This window comes from Eleutherodactylus coqui, chromosome 5, assembly GCF_035609145.1.
Source record: "Eleutherodactylus coqui strain aEleCoq1 chromosome 5, aEleCoq1.hap1, whole genome shotgun sequence".
In the NCBI taxonomy this organism is placed as follows: Eukaryota; Metazoa; Chordata; class Amphibia; order Anura; family Eleutherodactylidae; genus Eleutherodactylus; species Eleutherodactylus coqui.
Genome location: NC_089841.1, coordinates 274068324 through 274094427, shown reverse-complemented (window position 1 = coordinate 274094427; position 26104 = coordinate 274068324). Strand labels below are relative to the sequence as shown.

The 26104-nt window shown below is 48.3% G+C and overlaps 1 protein-coding gene across 5 annotated transcripts in view; it reads right to left on the bottom strand.

Moving 5' to 3' along the window:
* Positions 1–6240: 6240 nt before the first annotated feature.
* The window catches only part of SBNO2 (strawberry notch homolog 2), a 64969-nt gene continuing 45105 nt past the window's right edge, over positions 6241–26104 (bottom strand). For 4 of the 5 annotated variants that reach the window (XM_066604741.1, XM_066604743.1, XM_066604744.1 and 1 more), the window contains 17 exons: positions 22996–23093; positions 22828–22907; positions 21098–21292; positions 20862–20989; positions 20655–20783; positions 18749–18884; positions 18534–18646; positions 18369–18440; positions 18165–18273; positions 16504–16575; positions 16212–16355; positions 16006–16100; positions 15124–15216; positions 14917–15048; positions 10050–10126; positions 8841–9031; positions 6241–8746 (listed from right to left, as the gene is read on the bottom strand). In XM_066604741.1, coding sequence (XP_066460838.1) covers positions 8325–8746; positions 8841–9031; positions 10050–10126; positions 14917–15048; positions 15124–15216; positions 16006–16100; positions 16212–16355; positions 16504–16575; positions 18165–18273; positions 18369–18440; positions 18534–18646; positions 18749–18884; positions 20655–20783; positions 20862–20989; positions 21098–21292; positions 22828–22907; positions 22996–23093 — 2286 coding nt within the window. In that variant the 3' untranslated portion in view covers positions 6241–8324. The remainder of the gene's footprint in view (positions 8747–8840; positions 9032–10049; positions 10127–14916; positions 15049–15123; positions 15217–16005; positions 16101–16211; positions 16356–16503; positions 16576–18164; positions 18274–18368; positions 18441–18533; positions 18647–18748; positions 18885–20654; positions 20784–20861; positions 20990–21097; positions 21293–22827; positions 22908–22995; positions 23094–26104) is intronic. The other variant, XM_066604745.1, reaches the window with a different exon arrangement.

Sequence of the window (26104 nt, the reverse complement as noted above, 5' to 3'; positions counted from 1 at the left end):
CAGTATCTTTATATGCTGGTCCCGTAGCGAGTTCCCTAACTGCTGTAGGATCTGCCATACGGCCTGTAGTTCCCTGTGATTTGAGGACTGTTCTTTTGTTCTTTGAGGTCATGGGCCCTGAAAGAACTGGTTCCCCACGTGCGCTCCCCATCCCCAGGCGCTTGCATCCGTTGTGATGCGAGTAGCTGGGTTTTGTAGCCAATGAACCCCTCTCCGCAGGTTCTCTGGGGATGCCCACCAACGCAGGCATGCTCTATTCCTTTGCCCATATCCACTGTGAGCCTTAGGTATTTCCGGGACCCCTCGTGGATCGGTACGTGGAAATAAGCATCCTTTAAATCGATGGATGCCCTGTAGGCTCCTTTGGGAATCAACTTTATCGTTGAGGAGATGGACTCCATCTTGAATTTTCTGTATCTGATGCAGGTGTTCAGAGGTTTCAGGTTCACTATCATCCGCTGTTTCCCACAGGGTTTCCTTACTAGGAAGAGCCTGGAATAATGGCCCTGGGTCTCCTCGTTTTGCGGTACGGGGGATATTGCATTTAGTTGTTGCAGGTCCCCAACGGTTTGCCTTAGTAGGTGTAACTGTTTGGAGCCTCCCGTGATAATGAATTTTCTTCTGGGGAGGGACACCAGTTCTATCCGGTATTCCTGCTGTAAGATCTTTGGGATCCATGGGCCTTCGGAAATCGCGGCCCCTTGATCCACAAAGCCCTCCAGCCTTGCCCCTACGGGGATGGCGTCAGGGTCTCTGATTTGGCTCCCCCTGGTGGGGGTAAAAGAGGATATTCCTTCCTCTGCCCCCCTTGGGGTAACTCCAGCGGCCTGTCTTGCCCCTGCCTCGGTAGGCTGTTGCCTTGGGGCCCGGAAGAAGGTCTTCCCTCTCTGTGGCTTTTCTTCCGGGGTTTTTTTTTTTTTTTGTCGGCCGCCTTCTCTAGAATTTTGTCAAGGTCCGGTCCGAACAAAAACTGGCCGTAGAACGAGAGGGCGCATAGCTTATTTTTGACCACGATTTCAGCCATAACACTCTTCTGGCTGAGTTAGACCGGGCTGTAGCTGTCGCCGAGAGTTTGACAGTTTCGGCCGCGGCGTCGGCTAGGAAATTTGTTGCCATATGCAGGATCGGAAGGGAATTTAGGATCTGTTCCCTCGGCGTCTTATTGGTTAGGTGTAGCTGTAGCTGTTCTAGCCGTACCCCCAGAGTTCGCGCCAGACAAGTGGCTGTGATCCCTGGCCTAAGTCTGTTTGCCGCTGCCTCCCATGATTTCTTTAGAAGGCCCTCAGCTTTGCGATCCATGGGATCTTTTAACTGTGCGGCGTCCTCCACTCTTTTTGGATTATTTTGGTGATATTCTTGTGGACAGGGAAGGTATGCTTGCGCCTCTCCTCTAGTCCCCCAAATATCTCATCTCGTAGGGTATGTGGTTCTCTGGGCTCTTCCATGTTTAGGGTAGCCCTGACTGACTTAATCAATTCCATTAAGTCGTCCTGATGGAATAAGTATTTTTTGTAGTCGTCCTAATCTGAGGACTCCTCGCCGCCTGTTCCTCTTGCTCCGACCGATGGAACTCTCTGAGTCGGAAGGCTCGTCAGGAACATACGCCCTTTTCTGGCGTTTCGCTGGCGGCGCCAGCTGTGACGTTAGGGCTGATCTACCTCTTCTTTCACCAGCTTCCTAACGTCCTCCTGATTCCTCTTTAACTAGCCTAGCTACGTATGCCTTGCATAGAGGCCTCTGGTACGTAGCTGGCAGTTTTATCCCGCAATCCGCGCATTTTCTGAGTTTTGTTCTGGGGGTGATGTCTTTTATATCCCCCTGACAAATAAAGCATTTTTTGTGGGTAAATATGCAATTTTCCATACACAATACACTGGATATTGCATTGTATTTTTGCGGGTACATATGCAATTTTCCATACACAATACACTGGATATTTGCATTGTATTTTCTGCCGCACTGGCTACTTACGGCCGCTGAGGCTGAGGTTTCAGCTGTCTCTGGGGCTGGAGCACTCATTACTATACCGATGCTGCAGACACCCTGCGACCTGTAGTGCTGGTTTGTTCTGGCTTCTCTCAGGTTCCTATTTTTTTAACATTTTTCGCGCTCCTGCGCTAAGCCCCGCCCCCTTGGCTCCTGATGCAGATGCGATGACGTCATCGCGCTGGACACGTGACGCGGCGCCCCGCCCCCCGCCGTCGGAGGGCTTCCTGGAGCGCCGCGCTGTAACTTCTGCAGGGAGGACGAGGGGGACTGAGGCTCCCGCTTTGTACCCCCCATGGGCCGCCGCGGGAGGAACCTGGCCCGGGGGTTACCACCCCATGTGGCGTCCCGGGAGTCGTCTGGCTGGGAAGGGAGGACAGGGTGAGCCACTGCCTTCCGATCCGCCTGTAAGTAATCCTGGCTGGCTTCTCCACCAGCTCCTCTCAGAGATCCTGCCTCCTGGCAGGACAGGAAGACACTGAGGAAAGTGGGGAAGGGGGGGAGCTTTTAACCTCTCAGTGTGTTCCTGTCCTATCAGGAGGAGGCAATCTCAATTGGTGCTGTCGTGGAGACGACTGGGGGAAATATAGATCTACCCACGCAAATACAGTCAGGCATTCTATTTGTTCACATCAGTGTTTGGGGAGCAGTAAAGACAGGACCCCCTTAGCCAAATGGTTCCATCTGATGACTAAACCGAACAGTGCCCAATGGCCCCATTGACTTTATTGGGGGCTCGTTCAGCCAGCAGTCAAGCATTTTGCCTGAATTTACAGGATGAAGTAGCACCGCTTGCTGTCTATGCACCCTTAAAAAGGAGAAACCGTATTCACTGCAGATATTCCGGTGACAATATCTCCACCTTATGCAAGACTCCTGCCTTGTGAATGTAACCTGAGTTCTGGGCATTGTAACCTGAGACGCACAAAGCTCACAGAATATGAACTCCATTGTTTTCAATGATCTTATTCACGTGGGCGAGTTTTCCCTTGCGGCATCACTGGAAAAAATGAAAAAAAAACGGCAACCCGCTCTCGGAACGCCTTGGCCATTGTTTGCAATGGGATCTGTAATGGCAGTGGATAGCACTTGCATGTTGGGAAGTCAATGGGAAACACCTGCGATCCTCCGACATGCGAAACACACGCCTGTCGCAATATCAATGATGAAAACTCCTGGCATCTGCACGAAGCACCCACGTTGGCAACCATATCAGGCCGCGTTACTCAGCACTTGGCGCTGTGAATGGAGCCATGATGCAAGTTTTTCAGCAGACTTGCTAAAACTTTCAGCCATTGCAAAGAGTGAAATCCATGTCGACGCCGTGCAGAAATGCTCTACAGCAGGTGAAGGAGATTACTGTACAAGCTGTGAGGATAAGCTACAACTAAATACTGAAGATTTCCGTGTACAGATTCCGCAGCTTACTGCATCATGTGACTGCGGTAATAAGCTCCAGGGTGCAAATCTGCTGCGGGTCACATGCAAAAAAAATAAATAAATTCTACACACCATTCTATATATTGTGTCCACGGTGATTAGCATATTACGGTTTGATAATCCGCAGCCGGCTTCTATTTCCTCCCTGATTTTTTCAGCTGCACATTGAATGGATTTCAGAACTGCATCTGACCCCACAAGGCCACATTCAGATGTCCGGGGGCACGATTGTTGGATGCTACTCACATGGGTCAGCCCAATCCCGCGGGCCGCAGACACTGCATATCCAATTGTGGTCCGTAAACCAGACTAGAATAGGGATTGCAAGTTTTTTTCCCCCCTTATAAAAAACCTTCGTGAATAGCTTAATTTGCGATTACGGGTCGTACACTTGTCTATTAAAACATGGGGCAGGAGGCGGACAGAAGAGAGTCCCTTTGAATGGGCCGTTATGATTGCATTATTCCCAGTTCAGCCCCAGTTTCATACAAGTGTATTACAAGCGCATTACTGCGTCCATCATACAGGCCAGTGTCCAGACCCGCCGACAGGGCTTCTGATCCGAACCCAAGAGAATCGGGGTCAAGAAACTCCACTGCATTCCTGCGCCTGTAATCTTGCATGGCCTAGGTCACAAATGATAGAGGAGCTCGCAGAGGAGCTAGTAGAACGGGTTTCCCATTGACCATCCAGTGCAGGAGGGACAAGGACAGAGCAGACATGTCCCGGGACAGGAACGGTCATTGCTTCCATCAATGTTTTATTCGGAAATGCTGCAGGGTTTCCAAGTAAATACACTTTAAAGTTTGACTCTAAGCTGAGATCCAGAATCATGAAGGCGGGCCGCGCCGTATTATCGAGGTGGGCAGTGCTGCCCTCTTTTGTATATGGGGTGAGCGGTCCAATCTACATACTGCAGGCAGAGAGCGCCCGACGCGGCCCACCTCCAGGAACTTGTCACAGATTCCAATGCTGCAGCGTTTCACAATAAAACATACATGGGGTGATGAGCATGCCTGTCCTGTCATCGGGGCAGCGGTCCGGCAGGGGAAAAGCATCGTATGGCAATTTGTGGCAGGTATGGAGGGTTAGGGTGAGGGCTAACTGTTACACTTACCCTTAAGCCCAGCGTATGTGTGAGATAAAGATCGCAGCCTGCTCCCTTTCAACGCGCATCGCACACGAACAGCCCTATTCTGCTCTATGGGCTTCATATGCAGCACAGCCCCGCTATTAAACTGAGCGGAACATTAAAGAACAGGATCAAGTCACACTCATGACAGTCTGCATGCATTACACGGCCATGTGCAGCGTACTCACAGCGGCAGCCAGCTCCACACGGACTAGTAAAACTCCGCGGGACCCCTGCAGCTTTTAACGCACACGGCGTGTGAATGAGGCCCCCCAAAGGAAAAAAAAATGAATAAAAGTTCTACACCTTATATGGAGCCCAGAGTGCTGCCTTAAGGAATACAAGTCCCAACAAAACCAAGCCCTCATACTGTTATGGTGCGTACAACACGACAACCGCTTAGTAGGGTACGTTTACACGGAGCGACAATGCTGGGGGTTTGTGTTTGGAAAATTCCATGACAATATCCGCAGCATTTCACCAAAAGACATAATCGGAGTACGAACCATCATTGTGGAGTTTGACTTCAAATTAGCTGCCGATTTCAGAAGATACTGCGTTCCCTCGCCTTTCAAGTCTTTGCGCTCTAGGCACCGCCTTAATTCAGTACTCGGCGGCCTCTAGTGAGCGAAGCACCACTGGTCAAGTGATGCAGCAGCCAGCGAGGCTGCGATCACTAGAGGCCACCGGGTGCCCAGAGGTCAGATAAGATGTTGAATAAGTCACGCCCCTGACCACACCCCTTTTGGTAGGGGTGCTGCGCCATAAATTTTTTCCCACCGGGTGCCCCAAGGCTGAAAAGGTTGGGAAAGACTGGGGTAGATTATTAATGTGCAGACTTTTATGGCATATGCACAGGATATACGATGGGTCCAAAGTAGTTACACAGCCTTCATGATAAAATCCCCTTCATCCCTTCTCCCTGGGGCAGTGAATAACTTGTAGGTTGGTCAGGGGCCGACTCCTGGGACCCCGACAGATCCCGAGATCAGGGGAGCAGCAGATGTAAGATGTAGGGTCACTATAGATAGCGGAAAGCATGTACTCCACATGTGCAGCCAGCGCTCCACTCACACAGGGACGCTCCGGGGCCCCATTGTAGGGTCGTGGGGGGCCCAATGCTCAGACCCCCACCGATCTGCAAGTTATTTCCTATACACAGGATAACATAACATGAAACAAGAATAAGATCGGTGGAGGAATCAGCAGAGGCGCTGAAGGCAAGCAGCCGTGTCCGAGGAAACATCCATCCAACACAGGAGAACCCCACAAATACTTGTTCCCTGGAGACAAAACACCTGCTAAAAAAGAAAGGGCCTTTTAAGTAAAAACATCAATTAGACATCTTTTCTACAAAAACACATCCGTGGGCGTTACTGCCCCGAGAACGCTTTAAATATCGCAGCTGATCGGGTCTCAGACTCGCCTAAACATAGTGGGGCAGATTAGGAAATGGCCTTTAAACAAAACCACTGTTGCTGCTGACAGTAACCAATCACAGAGCTCCGCTGTGACCGATCGCCGAAGGCGGCACAGTTTATCTTTTAGAAAGTTGTCATAAATCTGCCCCATCATTCTTAAAAAGCAGATGGAGTCCCAGAAGCAGACGAGCCGCGAAGCGATCCAGTAGCAGCCGTTGCCGACCAACACCAAGTCAAGAAGAAAAACGCGACGCTCTGCAGTGACATTGAAACTTTTACTGAGTTGCTGAGTCCAGCCTTCAGTTACAAATAGAAAATGTAGGAATTAGTTGAAGGCACATATTCTAAATAAAACTGTATACATATATTTATATTACAGACTTTTAAATATGTGTAGAAGACCTGCGTGTGTCAGGACACAGAATCAGTAGCACACAAGCCATAATAACTTAATTGTAAAACATGATTGATCACAGGCACGGGGTGATCTCACCGGGTACACGGGGCAGGGTGGAGGGGCAGCAGCTCCTTTTGGCCCCTCGTACTGCCACAGAGGCATGCATTTAAAATTCCAGAGAAATGTTTTGCAGAACCCTCCCGACAGGGCAAAGGGGGTTACATACCTGAGATAAAATTGGGCATTTGTTTCTGGTAAACACAAAAGACACATAAAGAAGGGGTGCAGCAGTGGAGCACACTACCTGGTGTACACAGCAAGGCACTGGTTGAGACGTTGCATATCATTATTTGCTATAGTGGTAGTCACAATGCGGTAATGTGTTCGTGCACAGCTCCGATCATGGGATAACCTTCAGTCATTCTTTACCCTTGGCTGACAAGTGGGTGCCTGGAGCAAGGGGTGGAACAGGACTGCTAATGGAGGCCCACTGCGTGGCAACAGGATAGTAGTGGTTGAACAATTCAGAACGGGCAGGGAAAAAAAAAGTATTATAAATATATAATTTTATATTTTTTAAATTTATATATAAATTATATAGAACTCCGAAGTCTTTTGAGAAGTTGAGCCAAAACGGTCAGTGCGAGGCACCGGCTTATGCAGCACCATCGGCCAATACCAGCAAGGCGGCAGGGAAAGCACAGAGGGTCAACATCTTCACATGTTCGGTGGAGTCCTCACCTAACGCTAGCATAGGCCAGGACGAGGAGTGTTTGCCCCCAACCTCAGATGTTCAGCTTTACCAATACATCCGGTCACAACCCAAAAAGAAACCAACACGACCTGCCCATCAGGAGCAGCTGAGAAGAGTCCTCCCATATCAATGCGAGTTGGGTTCATCTATTCCTAGCAGGGTCCCCCAGCAAACATGAGAGCGCTTGAAGCCAAGGACGGCGCGGAGAGGATTACTTCCTGTAAGCCGCGGCGGTACGGTGTGTCTTGTACGCGTTGGCCATTATTAGGTGCCTTTCTGTTGGCATGGTCTAGATTCAGTATGATACGGCCATTAACGAGAAGTGCTGAAGCTGTCCCTTTTATATGTATAATGGAATAGCCAAAAGCAGAAGTGCGCTGAAAAAGGGGAACTGGAAAAGAGAGTTGTGACAAAGTTAAATATACGATTTCGAAAAAAAACAAAAACAACCGTCTTTGGCATAAAAACGTAAAAGTGCCTCTGTCTGGCAAACAGAACCAGCCCGAGACATACAGATATGGATATAAATATTTATATACAAACATACCCTGAGCGGACACCCAGGCCCCATCTAGCCACAGGGAGGTGGTCATGGGGCAGCAAATAGTGCAAAGATTAGCAAGGGTTAAAATAATTAAAAGAGCCGTCTCTTCCCACCCCTTCTCCGCATACACATTATACTGATCACACATGCTATTGCTCTGCAGGAGGCTTATGTAGCCAGCAGCGTCTGAAGCTCGGCAGAGGAGACCATAAAGTGCTGTGCGCTGTGAGAAGACAGCTCATGGACACCAGGGGCCCGGACCCCGAGCCTACCCGATGCCGGTCCCACCACGGAGCGCAAATCACATAGTGTCGCACTCCCGGCGTGAAGTCTGAACATTGCAAGTCCCACAAAATAGGGACAGACTGCAGTTCGTGCAGCACCTGATATGTCAGCCAGTTAGTAAGAATGGGGACTTGTTAGTTACTATGCTGGGATGTCAGAATAAGCCTCTGCGTGACGCTCGGTCCTCTGAAGGATGGCGGACTGCTTGCTTTGGCTTCCGAGACTTCTATTAAGTTTTGGTATTTCTGAAAAATACACTTTTTCTTAATGGAGCTCGTTAGTAAAATCCAAACTCTGCTGTACTAGTCTCTCCAACGACCAGCATCAGACTGCTGCTCCGAGGTCACCGGGCACCCCTTTAGTTGTCAGCCCGTACCCCAGAAGTCCGTTTTCTCCCCTCCAAACTGGATGACGCTCTGGCGGTCCGCAGACGACGGCTCTTTTGCTTTTTGAAGCATTTCCTCTATAATCTCTTTGACATCAAGCGGGTCAGTGAGAAAAAGGTCATTAGAAAGGATGTTCCCTAGAGTTTCAAAAGGATAGCCATGCGGTTCCTGCACGGTTGGTGGCGGCGGCGGACTGTAAGTCAAGTCCAAAATGTCGGTGTCTGGAAAAGGGGCTGATGGAAATAAAGAAAAGTCCAAAGGAAGTGATGCAGAGTGTATGGGGGGCAAGGACCGCCGCTGAGCGTTCAGACGAGACTCCTCATGCTTGCGCTTGACTTTCAGATCCATCTGCTTGAGCTCCTCCTGGACTTTGTAGACACACAACTCCGGGATCTTTATGCCTGAAACGTAGGGGAGACAAGAGCCCAGTGATGTTAGCAGTCATGTCTGGAAGGTCACAACACCTCTTATACCCGGCGGGGACGGGCGCCTTACCCACTTGCTTGTGTTTATCCTTGGTTTTTAACCGTACGATCTGCAGGTAACTACTGCTTGTAATGTCAGAGATCACAGATGCCATCCGACTCCAGACTCGGAGCAGAGAGCCGCACAGCATGTAGTAATGGCGCAGGCGCAGACCTTGCACGCACTCCTTCCCTTGGTGCACCGTCTTACAATTCCCACTCCTATAAAACATGTAAAGCAGTGACAGGAGTGATGCAGGGGATGCAGGCCGGGACACAAACAGCATTCAGCACTCTAATGTTTTTACATTATTCATGGCAGGAGGGTAAAGCTTAAAAAGGGGAAGAAAAAAGTTTCATGAAAAGTAGCCGTTCTCTCCAAAACACACGTTTGCTGGTCATGTGGATGGCAAAACTAACCTGAAAATCAGCACGCTTTAACCCCTTGAGTGGCACACTCGGAAATTTTCTGGGAGGAGCTCCACTGCCCATAGCGATATAGCCCAGAAGATTTCCGGGCTGTGTTTTTTATTATGGGACCTGCAGAGCACAATGCCACAAGCTGTGGTAGTGAGCTCTGCCTGCACAGACCCACACAGAGCAGTGCAGGACTGTGAAAAAAGAAGCAGGAATATATTACCGATGTGCCATCTCCTGCTTCTATATTTAAACTGCACTGCTTTGTTTACAGGTTGCCACGGAGGCCATCGATGGTCTCTGTGGCAGGGAGAGCTGGTGCTTGGCTGTCAGAGGATAGCCAGGCACCAACTCTACACAGCAGAGAATGGAGAGAACCTCCGATCTCTGCTGTTTAACCCTTTGCATGCTGCTTTCTATGCGACTGCAGCAGGCAAAGGGCTGTCACTATCGGACTCCCGGAATGTGATCAGGAGATCCTGATGGGTCTCTGTGGAAGTCCACTAAGGAGACAAAAACATTTTTTTTAAAGTTTAAAAAACAAAAATTAAATGCAGATCATGCCATGGATTTCACACAGTGCACTGCGGGCATCCACAACAGGCAGGGCATACGGACTGTGGATCTGAAAGTCTAAGGATGACTTCTTACACTGAGAATGCAGTTTGTTGAACCCCTTTTCACTTCCATTTTTCTCTGTAGTTTGCACTTTCAGATTTGAGTTACACTACTGATACAAAGGCTGTAAGGAGTCCTTACTCTGCTTCCAGAGTTCATTTATTAGTCTGCAAACCTACAGGATTGTGCACATGGGTTGTCTTACCACATGGTATGGGAGCAGTTGCTTAAAGAGAACTCGTACTGCCGTTCCCAGTGTTGCTGAGCCTCCTCCGCAGATACCTGCAAAATTACAAAAGGAGACCTGTAGTCACTCATCAAGGAGGTTACTGGAGAGACGCTTTATAGACACTGGAGCTCCACATCACAAAATAAGCAACACTTAGAAAGTAAAGTCCACGCAAAAGTTTATGCCCGGAGGGGAGGTACATGACCCCAGGACTGGAAGAACACTAAAAGTGACCACACACAGAAGTAGGCTGAACAAATAAGCATCTGGTGAACGATCAGTTTGCAGACACACATTTTAGGCCAGATTGTCCATCAAAGCTGTTCAAGCTCGCAATACATGACATAGGTCACCAATATCAGATTAGCGTAGATCTACTGCCCAGGTAAGGTCATGACCAACTCCTAGGGTTCTCACCTTGTGAGGTTTTCTTGGTAGACTCTTTGCCATTGCCTACTCCAGTCATCTTTTTACCCCCTACCAACCTTGGAACGATGGAAGGCCGAGTCAACCTTGAGCCAGCTACCTGAACCACGTGGGGATTGAACCCACAAACCTTAAGGTCCTGTGGAGAGCTTAAGACTGCATTTCTGCTGCCTTAACACACTGTGCCACATGGGGCTCTTACTGTCCAGGACCCCCACCCATTAGTTGGTTGAAGAGGCTGTGGGGCTTGGGTAAATGCTGCAGCCACTTCAATGCACTGTACATTTTATAGCAGCTGAATCCCAGTCACTTGAAAGAGACGGAGCAATGCTCAGGCCACGTGACAAACGAATGAGATGTCACGATTTAAGAAGAGCTCACAACTCTCACCCAAGTGCTGCAGCGTCTACAAACAGCAGTATGACAGGAATCCCGAGACGTGGACTCCCATCATCTGGTACTAATAACCTATACTGCCTGTAATGATAGCCATTCCTGATTGGCTGGACTCGGCACATATGACGGGGGCGGAGCTACGTGATGACACGTCCAAGGGGGCGGAGCCAAAACACTGCTGCTGCCGAGCGGAGCCGAAGGGAGAAGACCCATCTGCGCAAGCGCGTCTAAAAAAGCAAGACGACACCGAAATTAGACGGAGCCATGGAGACGGGGACGCCAGCAACGGAGCAGGTAAGTGAATAACTTCTGTATGGCTCATATTTAATGCACGATGTACATTACAAAGTGCATTAATATGGCCATACAGAAGTGTATAGACCCCACTTGCTGCCGCGAGACAAACCCTTTAAGGAAAAAAAAAAAGATTTGTTATACAGACACATTTACTAAAATGTAGTCCGTATCCGTCATATCTCTCTTCATAGAAAGACGGAAAAAATATAAGCAATCATGTAAAAGAAAAAAAAGGGCGTTTCATCACCCCTCACAGATCATGTCCGTGAGGGGAGATAAAATTACGTAGCGAAGGCCCCCGGATTTATCCATGGACCTTACCCTGGCTTCTGCGCACACACCCGTCACCTAAATAGCAGAGGCATGCACAAAAGCCGCGGACTGCCGGGGTAATTTAAAACCTCCCCGCTCCTGGCTACCAAATGTAGCCGAGAGCCTGAAGATGTAATGGAGGGCCGTGTTGAGTGGTCCTTGGTCATGTGATTGCCGTTATCCAAAGGATAATGGCGATCAGGTAAAAGTAGAAAAAAAGTTTGTTTCACCTCCCATCACGGATCCGATATGTACGGGGAGGTGAAATTACTTACCTAAGGCCACCGGCGACGTCCCCCGACGGGATCCTTATCCACGGACCTTCCCCAGCTTCGGTGCATGCGCCCGTCGCCAAAATGGTGGACACAAGTGCAGAAGCTAAGGAGGGCCCAGGAAATTTAAAATCTCCTTGCTCCTGGCTACTAAAGGCCACACTGGTGTTTTTCAAATGTGCATTCAGCATAAAGTAATCAGATGGAAATATATAGCGTGATTGCACATATTTGAAATATTGCAGTTGAAAATTTGGAAAAAAAAACTAAAAACAATTTTGGCGCTTTTAATAAATATACACAAATTCTATCAGTCTATTTTACCACCTAAATGAAGTACAATATGTGGCGCAAAAACAATGTCAGAATCACCGGGATCTGCAGAACCTTTACGGAGTTATTCCATGTTAAAGTGACACATGTCAGGTTTCCAAAATTTGGCCTGGTCATTAAGGCACAAACAGGCTTGGTCACTAAGGGGTTAAGTGATTTATAGATTGTGAGAGATCCATGCCACTCTTGCCCCAAACCACCCCAGGATGAGTGCCAGTATAATACGCACGCGATCGTATGACTATATGTTCCCTTTTGGTCCCTCTGTCAGACTAATAAAAGTAGTGTGAAAGCTACAACTCACACACTGCGCCATTGGGGCAAAGATAAAAAATAAAAGTTATGGATCTTGGAAAGCGGTGAAGCAAATAAGACAAAATGTAAGCGTTCTGTTCACAGATATGAGAAGAGACGGGTCCCCATACAAATCCTTCAAGAAAAAAGGAAAAGGCCATTACGGTAAAACATCTGTCATAGGTAAGAAGGGCTCAAACTGGATGCATTAACCCCTTCCCGCTGCAGGGCGTAAGTTTACGTCCTGGCAGCCTGGTACTTCCCGCAACAGGGCGTAAACTTACGTCCTGGAGATAGCGCGGGATCACATAAGATCCCGCGCTCTCTCGCAGTGGGAGCCGGCTGTCAGTCACAGCCGGCGTCCCGCTGTTAACCCCTTCCCTGCCGCGATCTAAGTAGATCGCGGCAGGGAAAGAGTTCACAGAGGGAGCGCGGCTCCCTCTGTGTCTCCGGCCGGAACTCGCGATGTCATCGCGAGAGCCCGGCCTGTCACCATGGCAACAGGATGCCAGACACTGGCGTCCTGTATTGCCTGTGCCTATAATCGCTGTACAAGCGATAAGGCATGGCAGAGCAATAGCTCTGCCATGCCTTATGACAGCGATCATCAGGGCAGTGGTTAAAGTCCCTCAGAGGGACACAAACAGTGTAAAAAAAACAAAGATTAAAAAAAGAATTTAAAAAAACTAAAAAAAAAGTTAAAAAAATTATTTTTTAATGCTTTTTCTCAGATTAGCATAAAAAAGGTAAAAAAAAAATAAAACCCCACATATCTGGTATTGTCGCGTCCGTAACGACGTGTACAATAAGTTGCATATGCTTTTGACTGTGCACAGAAAAAAACGCAAAACAAAACGCTAAAAAACTGAGGCAAAATGCTAATTTTTAGCATTTTGCCTCACTAAAAACGCAATAAAAGTGATCAAAAAAGCCGTATGTACCCCAAAATGGTACCAATAAAATCTACAGCTCGTCTCGCAAAAAATAAGCCCTCATAGAGTGCCGTACATCAAAAAATAAAAAAGTTACAGGACTTTGAATGCAGCAATTTAGAAAAAAAAAAAAAAGATTACCCAGAAAAAGGGTTTTTATTGCAGAAACGTGGGAAAACCTAAAAAAAAAATGTAAGGATTTTGGTATCGTTGTAACCGTACCGGTCCGCAGAAAAAATGGAATGTCTCATTTATGCTGCATGATTAACGCTGTAAAAAAAAAAATCTATGGCAGAATTGATGCGTTTTCTCTCCCTATCATTAAAAAAAAAAAAAAAAAAAGGTTTACAATATAGTCTATGTACCCAAGAGTGGCACCGATAAAAACTACAGTTCGCCACGCAAAAAACAAGCCCTCATACGGCCGCGTCGACGGAAAAATAAAAAAGTTATGACTTTTGATAAACGGAGAAGAAAATCCGCCAAAAATTGTTGCGTCCTTAAGCCCAAAATAGGCCGTGTCATTAAGGGGTTAAGGACTACTTTTCTCTAAGACACGGCGGAGCAAATTTAGTGCTCAAAATACAACAAATTGCGCCACAAAACTGTCTTAAATGCCAACTTGGCTAAAATAGGGGCGTGGCCTCCTTCGTGGCACAATGTTTGACATAAACAACTACAATGGGGGTTACTTATTGCTGGATTCACTACGTAGGACCCCATTACTTACTGGGGTCACTAATACTCCTGCCGCCACTATGAGGGTCCTCATTATTATACAGTCTGGCTACTCCCGCACGTTACCAAAACGCTGCATTTGAAGCCGTGGTGTTTTACCGCTATTTCGCACGGCATTTTCAAATGCGCTTGACAGTGTTTAACGTAAACAATCATTCCGAGTTTGACAACGCTGGACTAGACAGCCTTAGCATGCTGACAAGACTTACCACCAGCAGGGGTCGCTGCGAGGAACCGGCTGCATTTTAATAAGGTCGTAGTTGGCGCCAATTTCTATGCGGTATTAGTATACAGACAGTATTCGTAGATGCGCCTCAGTGACTGCACTACAGAAGGACAAAGGAAGCTGGTGTGCAAAACGAGAGCGACTGGCCAAATCTGCCAGGTTCTCACAATTTTACTAGATGGACAGATTGATCAACGTTGAGGTTCTCCTGGAATGTTATATTGATCAACGCCATTTTGAGAAGTTTTTCTTTTTCAATGGGGTCCTAAAAACAACCTTTCAAGTTGAAATGTTACCAAATGACAATGAGGCAGATGAATAATCTTGTCTGGTAGTTCGTGCAAACACTCATCAAACATGCTGGATTCATACTGAATGCAGCACATCTTAGTCCGGGTTATCTTTATACCACCTATTACTTGCTTAGTTTAACCCCAGTTTTGGCACATGTTGGCATATTTGAGCCCCTTCCCACGCTCCTTTTCGAATGTGGCTACAAATCGTCTTAACGCTCCGTCGTAAATGTGGTGCAAAGCATGAAAGACAGTAAATATTCCCAATGACACAAGATCTATGAGGATGATACATGCTGGACGATCCGCAATGAACGAACACACCTTATAATACTTGCTCAGCAAGCTATCCAGCGTTTCACATTGGCTCTGCTTGCCAATGTTGGGCTTGTACAGGTTATAGAACTTCCCTTGTTTATGCTCAGCCAGGACCGCAGAGTACATGTCGCCTCGTACCTGGAGAAGACAGGGCGGGAGTAAATCCTTTGGTCATACCGATCAGAGTTGGGCAAGTAAGAAACATTTACAAACCTTAAATGACCGGAAGAAGCCTTCATTTGGGCCTTGTAGATGCTCAGACTTTTCCAGGGCCTTGTCCCAAGCCATGCCACGATCAACGCTGATCTGTTGGAACAAAACGGTGGAATCACAGGACCGGTCTGCTGCTCAATGAGGTTGTGCTACCATGATGGGAAAGTCACGCAAGTATCCACACACACTCCGCTGATCCACTGGAACTACATACTGATCACCATGAGACGCTGGCGGCACGTAGACTTGCTATGGTTACAATTAAAGGGGTTGTCCCGCGAAACAAAGTGGGGGTATACACTTCTGTATGGCCATATTAATGCACTTTGTAATGTACATTGTGCATTAATTATGAGCCATACAGAAGTTATTCACTTACCTGTTCCGTTGCTGGCGTCCTCGTCTCCATGGTGCCGTCTAATTTTCAGCGTCTAATCGCCCGATTAGACGCGCTTGCGCAGTCCGGTCTTCTTCTTTTCTCAATGGGGCCGCTCGTAGCTCCACCCCGTCACGTGTGCCGATTCCAGCCAATCAGGAGGCTGGAATCGGCAATGGACCGCACAGAAGACCTGCGGTCCACCGAGGGTGAAGATCCCGGCGGCCATCTTCGCAAGGTAAGTCAGAAGTCGCCGGAGCGCGGGGATTCGGGTAAGTACTGGACGGTTTTTTTTTTTTATGCCTGCATCGGGTTTGTCTCGCGCCGAACGGGGGGGCTATTGAAAAAAAAAAAAACCCCGTTTCGGTGCGGGACAACCCCTTTAACTAGGAGTCCCCTGGCAAGTACTACTGACCAGCATATAATTACAGGGAATCTCGTCACTGTATACAGGGACTCCACGAAGAACTACAAGTAAGGCACCAAAGGAAACCTATTGGCTTTACCTTATAAAATACAACTTGTCCGTCCTGAGGATGTCCGGGAGTCAAGTAAGTCTGTTTACTCTCCTGATAGATCTCATCCACCCCAGGGGCCAGATCTACGACAGAGAAACCTAGTAAGAACAATCTGCACAGTGCAAACAAATACTGACCAGTGGCTCCCGGTATTGGCCGATGCAAGACCTTTAATAGACCACAGTCCGGCTCACCTAGAATGCCCATGTCATATTTCCCATCCTTCTTATCTTTTTCAATAAGGAAGTCAAATGTGTCAGAAAAAAACTGGAACAGGCTGTTTTGCTTGTGGACCTCCAGACCCAGCATCCGATTCAGGAACTTCGTCACAGAACACTCTGGGGGACATCAAGAAGGTAAACCGTTGTGTTCAAGGGTCGTCAATAAAGAGCGTCGGGCAGTTTAAACACTGACCGTTCTGTATGAGAACTGCAGGAGTGTCCGGGAGAATCACGAGGCTACAGAGGCGGCCAGTAAATCACTTACCTTTGTCAACAACAACATTGTATTTGGTCTCTCTGCAGCAAATTCCCACCGACAGCAAGCCCTGCTTCATATCTGCAGAGGAAATAATGAGGTCAGACTACAAGGAAAGAGATCCGGCTGATAGAAGGCGCGCGCACATTGTATATAATGCTAATTAGGATCACACACCAGGAAGAAGAGTCGCAAGCAAAACCAATGTACGGTAGTAACATGCCAGGTCGGAACCATGAGGGCTAGAATCATGTAATGATATTACTACAGCTAATATGCTGACGACCATAAAACCAGATTTATCTTATGAATGGGGCAAACACCGTCTAACCATAGTTTAAAAAACACAAAAACTGAATTACTGTGAACTGAATCTATTGTCGGAGCCACTATGGAGCCTCAGGCTTTGGTCTCGTGTTTGGGGCAGGGTTAGGCCACGGACAGCACACCGGCCCATTACTAGCCTACGAGGCTATACGCATGAATGTATGAGGGTCAGTGTGAAAGGCGAGACACCTTGTGGCATGTCCTGTTCTTGTCCATTTTGTGAATGGTAAACAAGACATGCCAAGGTGTATCCATGTGCAGAGACCCTCACATTACGTCTAGTGTGCACCGAGCCTTAAAGACAGTCTTTAAAGATGCTCCCTTTATTGTACATCAAGGCTTCGTTCACATTTGTGTTGGAAGACATAAAAGCGCAGATCTAGCACAACATATGGCGCCATCTTGTCCGGTAAACTGCCACAGCTTGATGGAAGCACGAAGGGCCACTTACAGTCAATAGGATGTGTTGAGTGCCATTCACTCCCATCATGAGATGGATCCGGCCCCAGCTGGCATACCATATTCCTTTTCCTATGACGGTACAGGAAAACAGAATGCCCCAACGCAGATCTGAACAAACCCTGAAAACGTGTAGATAACCTACCAGCCCACTTCTCATTAAAGGGGTTGTCCCGTGAAACAAAGTGGGGTATACACTTCTGTATGGCCATATTAATGCACTTTGTAATGTACATTGTGCATTAATTATGAGCCATACAGAAGTTATTCACTTACCTGTTCCGTTGCTGGCGTCCCCGTCTCCATGGTGCCGTCTAATTTTCAGCGTCTAATCGCCCGATTAGACGCGCTTGCGCAGTCCGGTCTTCTTTTCTCAATGGGGCCGCTCGTAGCTCCGCCCCGTCACGTGTGCCGATTCCAGCCAATCAGGAGGCTGGAATCGGCAATGGACCGCACAGAAGACCTGCGGTCCACCGAGGGTGAAGATCCCGGCGGCCATCTTCGCAAGGTAAGTAAGAAGTCACCGGAGCGCGGGGATTCAGGTAAGCACTATCCGGGTTTTTTTTTTTAACCCCTGCATCGGGTTTGTCTCGCGCCGAACGGGGGGGCTATTGGAAAAAAAAAAAAACCCGTTTCGGCGCGGGACAACCCCTTTAAGGACAGGCTCCCGGCCTGATGCTGCTGTGGCGATAATCAGAACACGTCCTGTTCTGACAGACCTTGTATGGATACAAATCTCCATTTCCGTCAATGACCACATATATGTAGACACACTAATAAGCGGTGATCCGAATACCCACAATAAACGGTTCCAACAAGGAACATCGGTTGTGTCTGATTCAATCTTTCCCGGAACAGTGAAACCCTGTATTACGTCAACTCACCCTGAAAGAAGGCGGCAGGACCCCCGGGGTACCCTTGTGGGGGAGGCACATCCCTTTGTGTTTGGTTCAGAATGGCAGATAAAATCTGTTCCAGTGATCTTGACCCATACTAGACATAAAAGTAACAGGAATGAAATCAACAGACCCATGACAGCGCGGTCAGTTCCTGCAGCCACCGGCGGGGGGGATCTAGGGCAATCTAACCTTGTTTTCAAAGTTGTACTTGCTGAGATCTCTTGACTCTGTAGCTCTTCGGTCTCCGTGAGTAAGTGCGCCCTGTCCAGGTATACAAACACAGTTTGGTGATGGCACTGGTGTGGAGGTGCAGACGACAACAGTTTAAGCTAGAGTAGTAAGACCCCTCCTCACCAGGCTTTCCAGTCTCTTAGCTACAATAGAAGCAAACCTCCTCTCTCCGGCAAGCTCCGATATAAGGAACACATACTCCGGCGCAGAGACTTGGTTGGATCTGTGTGTGCGTCCTAAACGAGTCAAGCAAACAATTCGGCGGGTCAGGAGCAGAGAAACTAACGAATTTAATCAATGTGAAGAGGATCCGAGACGGAGGCGGCATCCGTACTCACCGAACTGCTGGATGGCCCTGTCCGCGCTCCACGGTAGCTCCAGGGTCACATGTACTCGGCGACGCTTGTTCTCTACCCGGCGGTCAGCTTGTAGGGAAATACCTGAACTTGATGCCTCCGACAGAATTGCCACAAGCTGGATGTTCCATGTAGATGGTCAGAAGTGGGGGACAAATATCAAGGAGAGAAATACGTGAGGAGGCGGCAACGTTATTCTATTTGACTGATAAAGCACAGATTGTGTACATTTCTATCAAAGACGGTCAAAACCTGAGAAACGGGCTGCAAGTTTTCCACTCATAAAGTGATATGATTTTCCCATATTGTACTGACCTCTGATATATCATACATAGTTATTAGAGCGCCCCCTTATTACAGTCCTGGGTATAATAGATGATGGGAGAGATCTCTGTGCTGACCCCGGATATACTATACATAGTTATTAGAGCGCCCCCTTGTTACAATACGGGGTATAACAAATGAAGGGAGAGATCTCTGTACTGATCCAGATATATTATACATAGTTATTAGAGCGCCCCCTTGTTACAGTCCTGGGTATAATAGATGATGGGAGAGATCTCTGCACTGACCCCTGATACATTATACATAGTTATTAGAGCGCCCCCTTGTTACAGTCCTGGGTATAATAGATGATGGGAGAGAGCTCTGTACTGACCCCTGATATATCTATACATAGTTATTAGAGCGCCCCCTTATTACAGTCCTGGGTATAATAGATGATGGGAGAGATCTCTGTGCTGACCCCGGATATATTATACATAGTTATTAGAGCGCCCCTTGTTACAATACGGGGTATAACAAATGAAGGGTAACATGTATTTCCTGCCCATGTGCAGAACCGCACATGTATCAGTGTTACACCTCATCTGCCACTTTTCTGCCCCAACGTATTCAGATAAATTTAGAACTTTGCATAGTTTTGTGTCATCTGCAAATATCGATATTTTACTGTACAATCCTACCTGGGAATATATTAAAAAAAACAGGGACCAGTACTGGCCCCTATGGTACCCCACTAGTAACCCCCCCCCTCCCTCCAATACTGGCCCCTATGGTACCCCACTAGTAACCCCCCCCCTCCCTCCAATACTGGCCCCTATGGTACCCCACTAGTAAACCCCCCTCCCGCCAATACTGGCCCCTATGGTACCCCACTAGTAACCCCCCCTCCCTCCAATACTGGCCCCTATGGTACCCCACTAGTAAACCCCCCTCCCGCCAATACTGCCCTCTGTGGTATCCCACTAGTAACGGTGACCCAATTGGAGTATGTACAATTTATAACCCCCCTCTGCTTTCTATCACTGACCAGTTACTTCCACACATTCAAATTTTATATACCAAGCTTTTAAGCGGAATCCAGATCCACCTGTAACCACCTTGTGTCTAGTTTCATATCATAATTTTGTATCGTTAAGTCATGGAGGTTCAGAGTTGGTATGGAGGCGCTGCCATTGCAAATTGTATGGCAGATTGTGGTATAACGCAATACTATGGTATTACATCATACTGCGGAAGCGATCAATTTGCGGTCTGGATTCCGCTTAAAAGCTTATTATATCGCCTCTGTCTTCCAAGAAAAAGTCTGATAAAAAGCGATTAAAAAGTCAAAAGTACTCCAAAAATGGTAACAATAGAAACTACAGGATGTCACACAAAACTTGAGCCCTCACACAAGAGGCTACAGCCGTCAGAAAGCGGCGCTAGAAAATATATTCCAAAATAAGAATTGGTATCGTTGTAGTCAGACGAACCCTAGAATTAATGCATCATGCAAGGTTTGACCCCCCATATTAGTGAGAATGAACGATTTGCTCTTTATATGAAGTAATCTTAGAGAAGGAAGCTGTGTAATCGAAGCACAACTAAAAGCCCATCGGCCCACCTTGCTGCCGTTCAGAAAACGTTCCTTTTCCCGCAAATTTACATTATCTATTGATAGGTTCTGCTCCGCTCGAGATTCAAATCCGACCCGATCAAGACGACGAACCACTCGGCCTTTTCTGCCAGTCATCTAAGGAGGAAAAGCCATTAAAAAAAAACTGGGCAAATTAAAAACCTCTATGAAGATGGCAAATTGTGGGGCACATACTTCTGCCACATGGTCTGGACCCCCGAGCTCGTCTATAAGGACATCCAATGTATTGAGAGGCAACACCTTTCCTAATTCTTCGACCTTAGCCAACAAATCCATCTTCATTTGTTCCACTTGTTCTGGACCTTGTAGTACCATGAAAAAAAACAAAAGACGCGTCATTGGGCGCTGACCCACCTTTTATAGCCCGAGCCCCAATACCCGATACTTCCCATCACTCAGTGACAGCTTACCACGATCGGGCACTATGTGGCCATTAAATGTGTGTTCCACAAATATGACGTCATCGTTGTCCTGTAAGGACTCCGGAGAAGAGTTGAAATCGCTGTCCAGCACTCCCTCAGAGTCCGAGCTGCTCTCCTCGCTGTTCCGGATTAATCCCACAATATCTCCCCTCGACACCTTCCCACTGCGCGGTTTTCCACGTTCTGTGAAGCATTTGAAAAAGTGAGATTTTATAGGTCAATATTCAGAAAACAAATCAGACGCCGACGGAGAACGATTGTGAACAAAAACCGTACAACTGCCTCGATTGTCTTAACCCTTTCCAATCCACTGTCGGGGCTGCCCCGACATCATTTTCCTCTATAGCTCCGATGTCGGGACAGACCCGACATGCTGTTTCCTCCCACGCTCTGCTGACAGAGGCCACCCGACACACTTATGTGAATAAGCGAGCTGCAAACAGCACTGAACAGCGCTGGATTCTTCATTTACTGAAAGCCAGATGTTCCTTCTCCTCTGCCCTGCTGCCCTGTATTCTCCGACATACAGGAGGGGAGAAAGAACATGAGTGCAGTCAGTAAATGAAGAGCCCAGCGCTTATCAGTGCTGATAGTGAATGCCCGAATGTGCTTCCCTCCCCCTCTCTGCTGCCGGAGAACACCCGACACCCATTTTTTTGTCAGTAAGTGAGCTGGAAACAGCACTGGACCGCGCTCCATTCTGCATTTACTGAATGCCCCCGTTTCCAGCTCACTTACTGACATAAAAGTGTGTCGGGTGTTCTCCGGCAGCAGAGAGGGGGAGGGAAGCACATTCGGGCATTCACTATCAGCACTGATAAGCGCTGGGCTCTTCATTTACTGACTGCACTCATGTTCTTTCTCCCCTCCTCTATGTCGGAAAATACAGGGCAGCAGGGCAGAGGAGAAGGAACATCTGGCTTTCAGTAAATGAAGAATCCAGCGCTGATCCGTGCTGTTTGCAGCTCGCTTATTCACATAATAGTGAGCAAAAGAAATGAGAAAAAGTGGGAAGGAGAGAAACCACCTTTTAGGGCACCTGCACACGAGCGAAAATTCCGCGGCGGGATTTCCTGCGGAATTTCCGCCCCTGGAAGCTGCCATAGGATTGCGTTAACAAACGCAATCCTAGGCAGACGGCCGCAATTTGGCTGCGCGGCAAACAAATCGCGGCACGCTCTATTTCTGTGCAGGGCTCGCAGAGCCCCGCATAGAAACGTCACTCACCGGCCGCTGGCCCCGCTCTGTGCATGCGCCGGCTGCCCAGCAGCTGGCACATGAGAGAGCCGGGGCCGCGGGAGAGGTGAGTGCCCGCGCTGCTCTCTGCAGGCACTCGGGTCGGGTCCCGCTGCGAGAATTCTCGCAGCCGGATCCGACCCGGCCGTCTGCAGGCGGCCTTACTGTGAAACATGTACTAGGAAGCCTGGACTTCATCCTGCAATTTGTTTCAAAAAGTATCACGCGCTAAAAAATTATAAGTCAAAATAAATAAAAACCTTTTAATTTATCTAAAAGTGCTAATAAAATCATTAGATAATTTGTGTGGTTTTCTATGTTGTTGTTCCAAGTAATCCACCAACCTCTTTCCCGCACAAAATAAATTGGAGCTGGGAAAAATGAGCGTGGCAAAAAAATTGGATTGGAAAGGGTTAAAAATGGAAACAGTAAAAAAAAAAACCGTCAAAAGCAAGAAGCGAGGAGGGTTGGCTGCGACTCACTTTTCCTCTTCACCAAGTTTTTCTCCCGTTTCCTTTTGCTTGAAGGGAAATGCTTCAGGATCAGGGACTTGAACACTCCTCTGCAGGTTAGAGCAAGGCACATCACCACGTTTGTAAGCAGAACGCGACTCTGCTCTCTGCATTGTACATGTAGGTTTGTGTACTCACTCCGCAGCCGACACGAAGTGGTCAAGATGGCCATCGTTCTCATCCATAACTTCCCGCGTGCGCGCTTCTCCAGTAGACTGCAAACCAATAACAACACACTGCAAGACAAAAAGACACTCATTGCAATCAGGCAACATTCCCAGCAAAACCAGTTCATTAACGCTCATCAATCCCATCTCCCTGCCACCAGCATCCACCAGCCAGTTTGTGGATTCCTTGGAATTACTCAACAGAAACACAAACAAACTCAAATGATGGATTAGATTAGAAATTTTTTGAAAAATTAAAAAGTGAGACAATATGCATTATTATAATAACCTAATTGGTGTATATACTGTACATATGATACTCTGTATATGTATAGCGCCAACATATCCCGCAGCGCTTACATAGACAGGGGGAATACAGAAAGACAAAAGTACAAACATTACAGAACCGCGGTTACATAGTAATCAGCTGATGGAGACAATAGGGGTGCGGGTCCTGCTCCAACGAGCTTACATACTACAAGTAATGGGGTGATACAGAGGGTAAGGGGGCTTTGTTTAGGGAATGCGGTATGCCTCCCTGAAGAGGTGTGTTTTTAGAGCACGCCTGAAGTTCTGTGAGTCCTGGATTGCCCCTATAGCCTTTGGTAGTGCGTTCCAGAGGACCGGTGCTGCTCTGGAGAAGTCTTGGAGGTGGGAATGAGAAGTTCGAATTAAAGGGGCGCTCAGTCTGGTTTTGTTAGCAGAGCGGAGAGCCCGGGCTGGGTGATGGATTGAGATGAGGGAGGCGATATAGGGGGGCGCTGCGCTGTGGAGGGCTTTGTGAATGAAGGTAATGAGTTTAAATTGAATTCTGTATTTAACGGGCAGCCAGTGCAGTGACCGGCACAGGGCAGAGGCGTCTGAGTAGTGGCTGGACAGGAAGATGAGCCTGGCTGCCGCATTCAGGATGGATTGGAGATGGTAGAGTCTGGTGCGGGGGCCGATCAGCAACGAGTTGCAATAATCGAGCCGGGAGTGGATGAGGGCGACAGTAAGCGTTTTTAGCGTGTCTACAGTGAGAAAAAAGAGGATTCTTGCGATGTTCTTGAGGTGCAGCTGACATGTTCGGGCCAGAGATTGGATGTAGGGGGTAAAAGAGATCGGAGTCGGATATGACCCCAAGGCAGCGGGCATGTTGTCTAGGAGTTATGTTGGCGCCACACACTGAGATGGAGATGTCAGGAGGAGGTCGGTTAGTGGAGGATGGAAATACCAGTAAGTCAGTTTTAGAGAGGTTTCGTTTTAGGTAGAGTGAGGACATAGAGTTAGAGACAGCGGACAGACAGTCAGTGATGTTCTGGAGGAAAGGTGCAGAGATGTCACGGGCAGAGGTGTATAGCTGGGAGTCATCAGCATAGAGGTGGTATTGGAGGCCAAATCTCCTGATGGTTTGTCCAATATGGGCTGTGTAGATGCAGTAGAGGAGGGGGCCGAGGACCGAGCCCTGGGGGACCCCAACAGCAAGGGGAAGGGGAGGGGAGGTAGAGCCAGCAAAGGAAAGACTGAAAGAGCGGTCAGATAGGTAGGAGGAGAACCAGGAGAGGGCAGTGTCCTTTAGGCCGATGGAGCGAAGCATACTGAGGAGTTTGTGGTCAACAGTGTCAAATGCTGCGGAGAGGTCGAGGAGGATCAGTAGGGAGTAATCGCCCCTCGATTTGGCTGTCAGTAGGTCATTGGATACCCTTGTAAGGGCAGTTTCTGTCGAGTGTTGGGGGCGGAAGCCAGACTGTAGGGGGTCTAGGAGAGAGTGCTCTGATAGGTAGCTTACAAGGCGGGAGTAAACCAGGCGTTCTAGTAGTTTGGAGATGAAGGGGAGGTTTGAGATGGGTCGGTAGTTGGCAGCATCAGTCGCGTCAAGAGTCGGCTTCTTTAGCAGTGGGGATATGATGGCGTGTTTGAAAGAAGAGGGAAAGATGCCAGGTCAGAGAGAGGTTGAATATAGTGGTGAGATGGGAGATGACCACTGGGGAGAGGGAACGGAGGAGGTGTGAGGGGAGAGGGATCGGAGGAGGTGTGAGGGGAGGGGGTCGCTAGCGCAGGTGGTGGGGCGAGCAGAGAAGAGCAATTTGGAGACTTCTTCCTCTGTCGCTGGTCTGAGTACAAACAGTGAGCAGGAGCTAGATGCAGTACTGACAAGACTAGGGTCAGGGCTAGTCTGGGGTTGGGAAGTTATTTCCTGACGGATGTCATCCATTTTCTTTTTGAAGTAAGCAGCAGCTCTTCAGCACTGAGATCCGTCACCGGGGGCTGCGGTTTAGGGCTGAGAAGGGAGTGAAAAGTATCAAAGAGCCGTTTAGGGTTGTGGGATAGTGAGGAGACTAGAGAGGTGAAGTAGACTTGTTTGGAGCGGTGGAGGGCAAGGTTGTAGGTTCTGAGCATGAATTTGTAGTGGAGGAAGTCTGCGGATGTTTGCGATTTCCTCCACAGCCGTTTAGCACTTCTAGAGCACCGCCGGATGAAGCGCGCTTGAGGCGTGAGCCAGGGTTGGCGCGTTCTACATTCGATGGCTCGGGTCCTGGGGGGCGCCGCTTCATCCAGGGCATGTTTGAGAGCGTGTTGTAGTGAGCGGCAGCCAGGTTGGGGCAGGAGAGGAGAGAGATGGGGGACAGAGAAAACTGCAGGGATTCAGCAAAGTCCTGGGTGTGAATGGCCTTAAGGTTCCTTCAGGTATGGTAGGTAGGTCAGTCTATGGAGATGTTAGGGAGCTGGACAGAGAAAGAGAGGAGGGTATGATCTGAGAGCGGAAGAGGGGAGTTAGTGAAGTTGGAAGCAGAGCAGAGCCCGGGAAAGACCAGATCAAGAGTGTTGCCATCTCTGTGAGTGCGAGAGGCTGTGAGTTGAGAGAGACCAAGGGAGGAGGTGAGCAAAAGAAGCTGAGAGGCAGATGGGGAGACGGGTCATTAGTGGGGATGTTACTCTTTTTCTGCCATTATACAACGGCGCTATATACTGGCTAAAGCCAGTACTGCATGAGGTGACACATTGGATCGGCTCTGACAGCAGAGAGGCTGGCAATATACATATGAGAACCCCGACGGACGTCTTCCAACATCGGAGCTGTACAGCCTTAAATCATAATG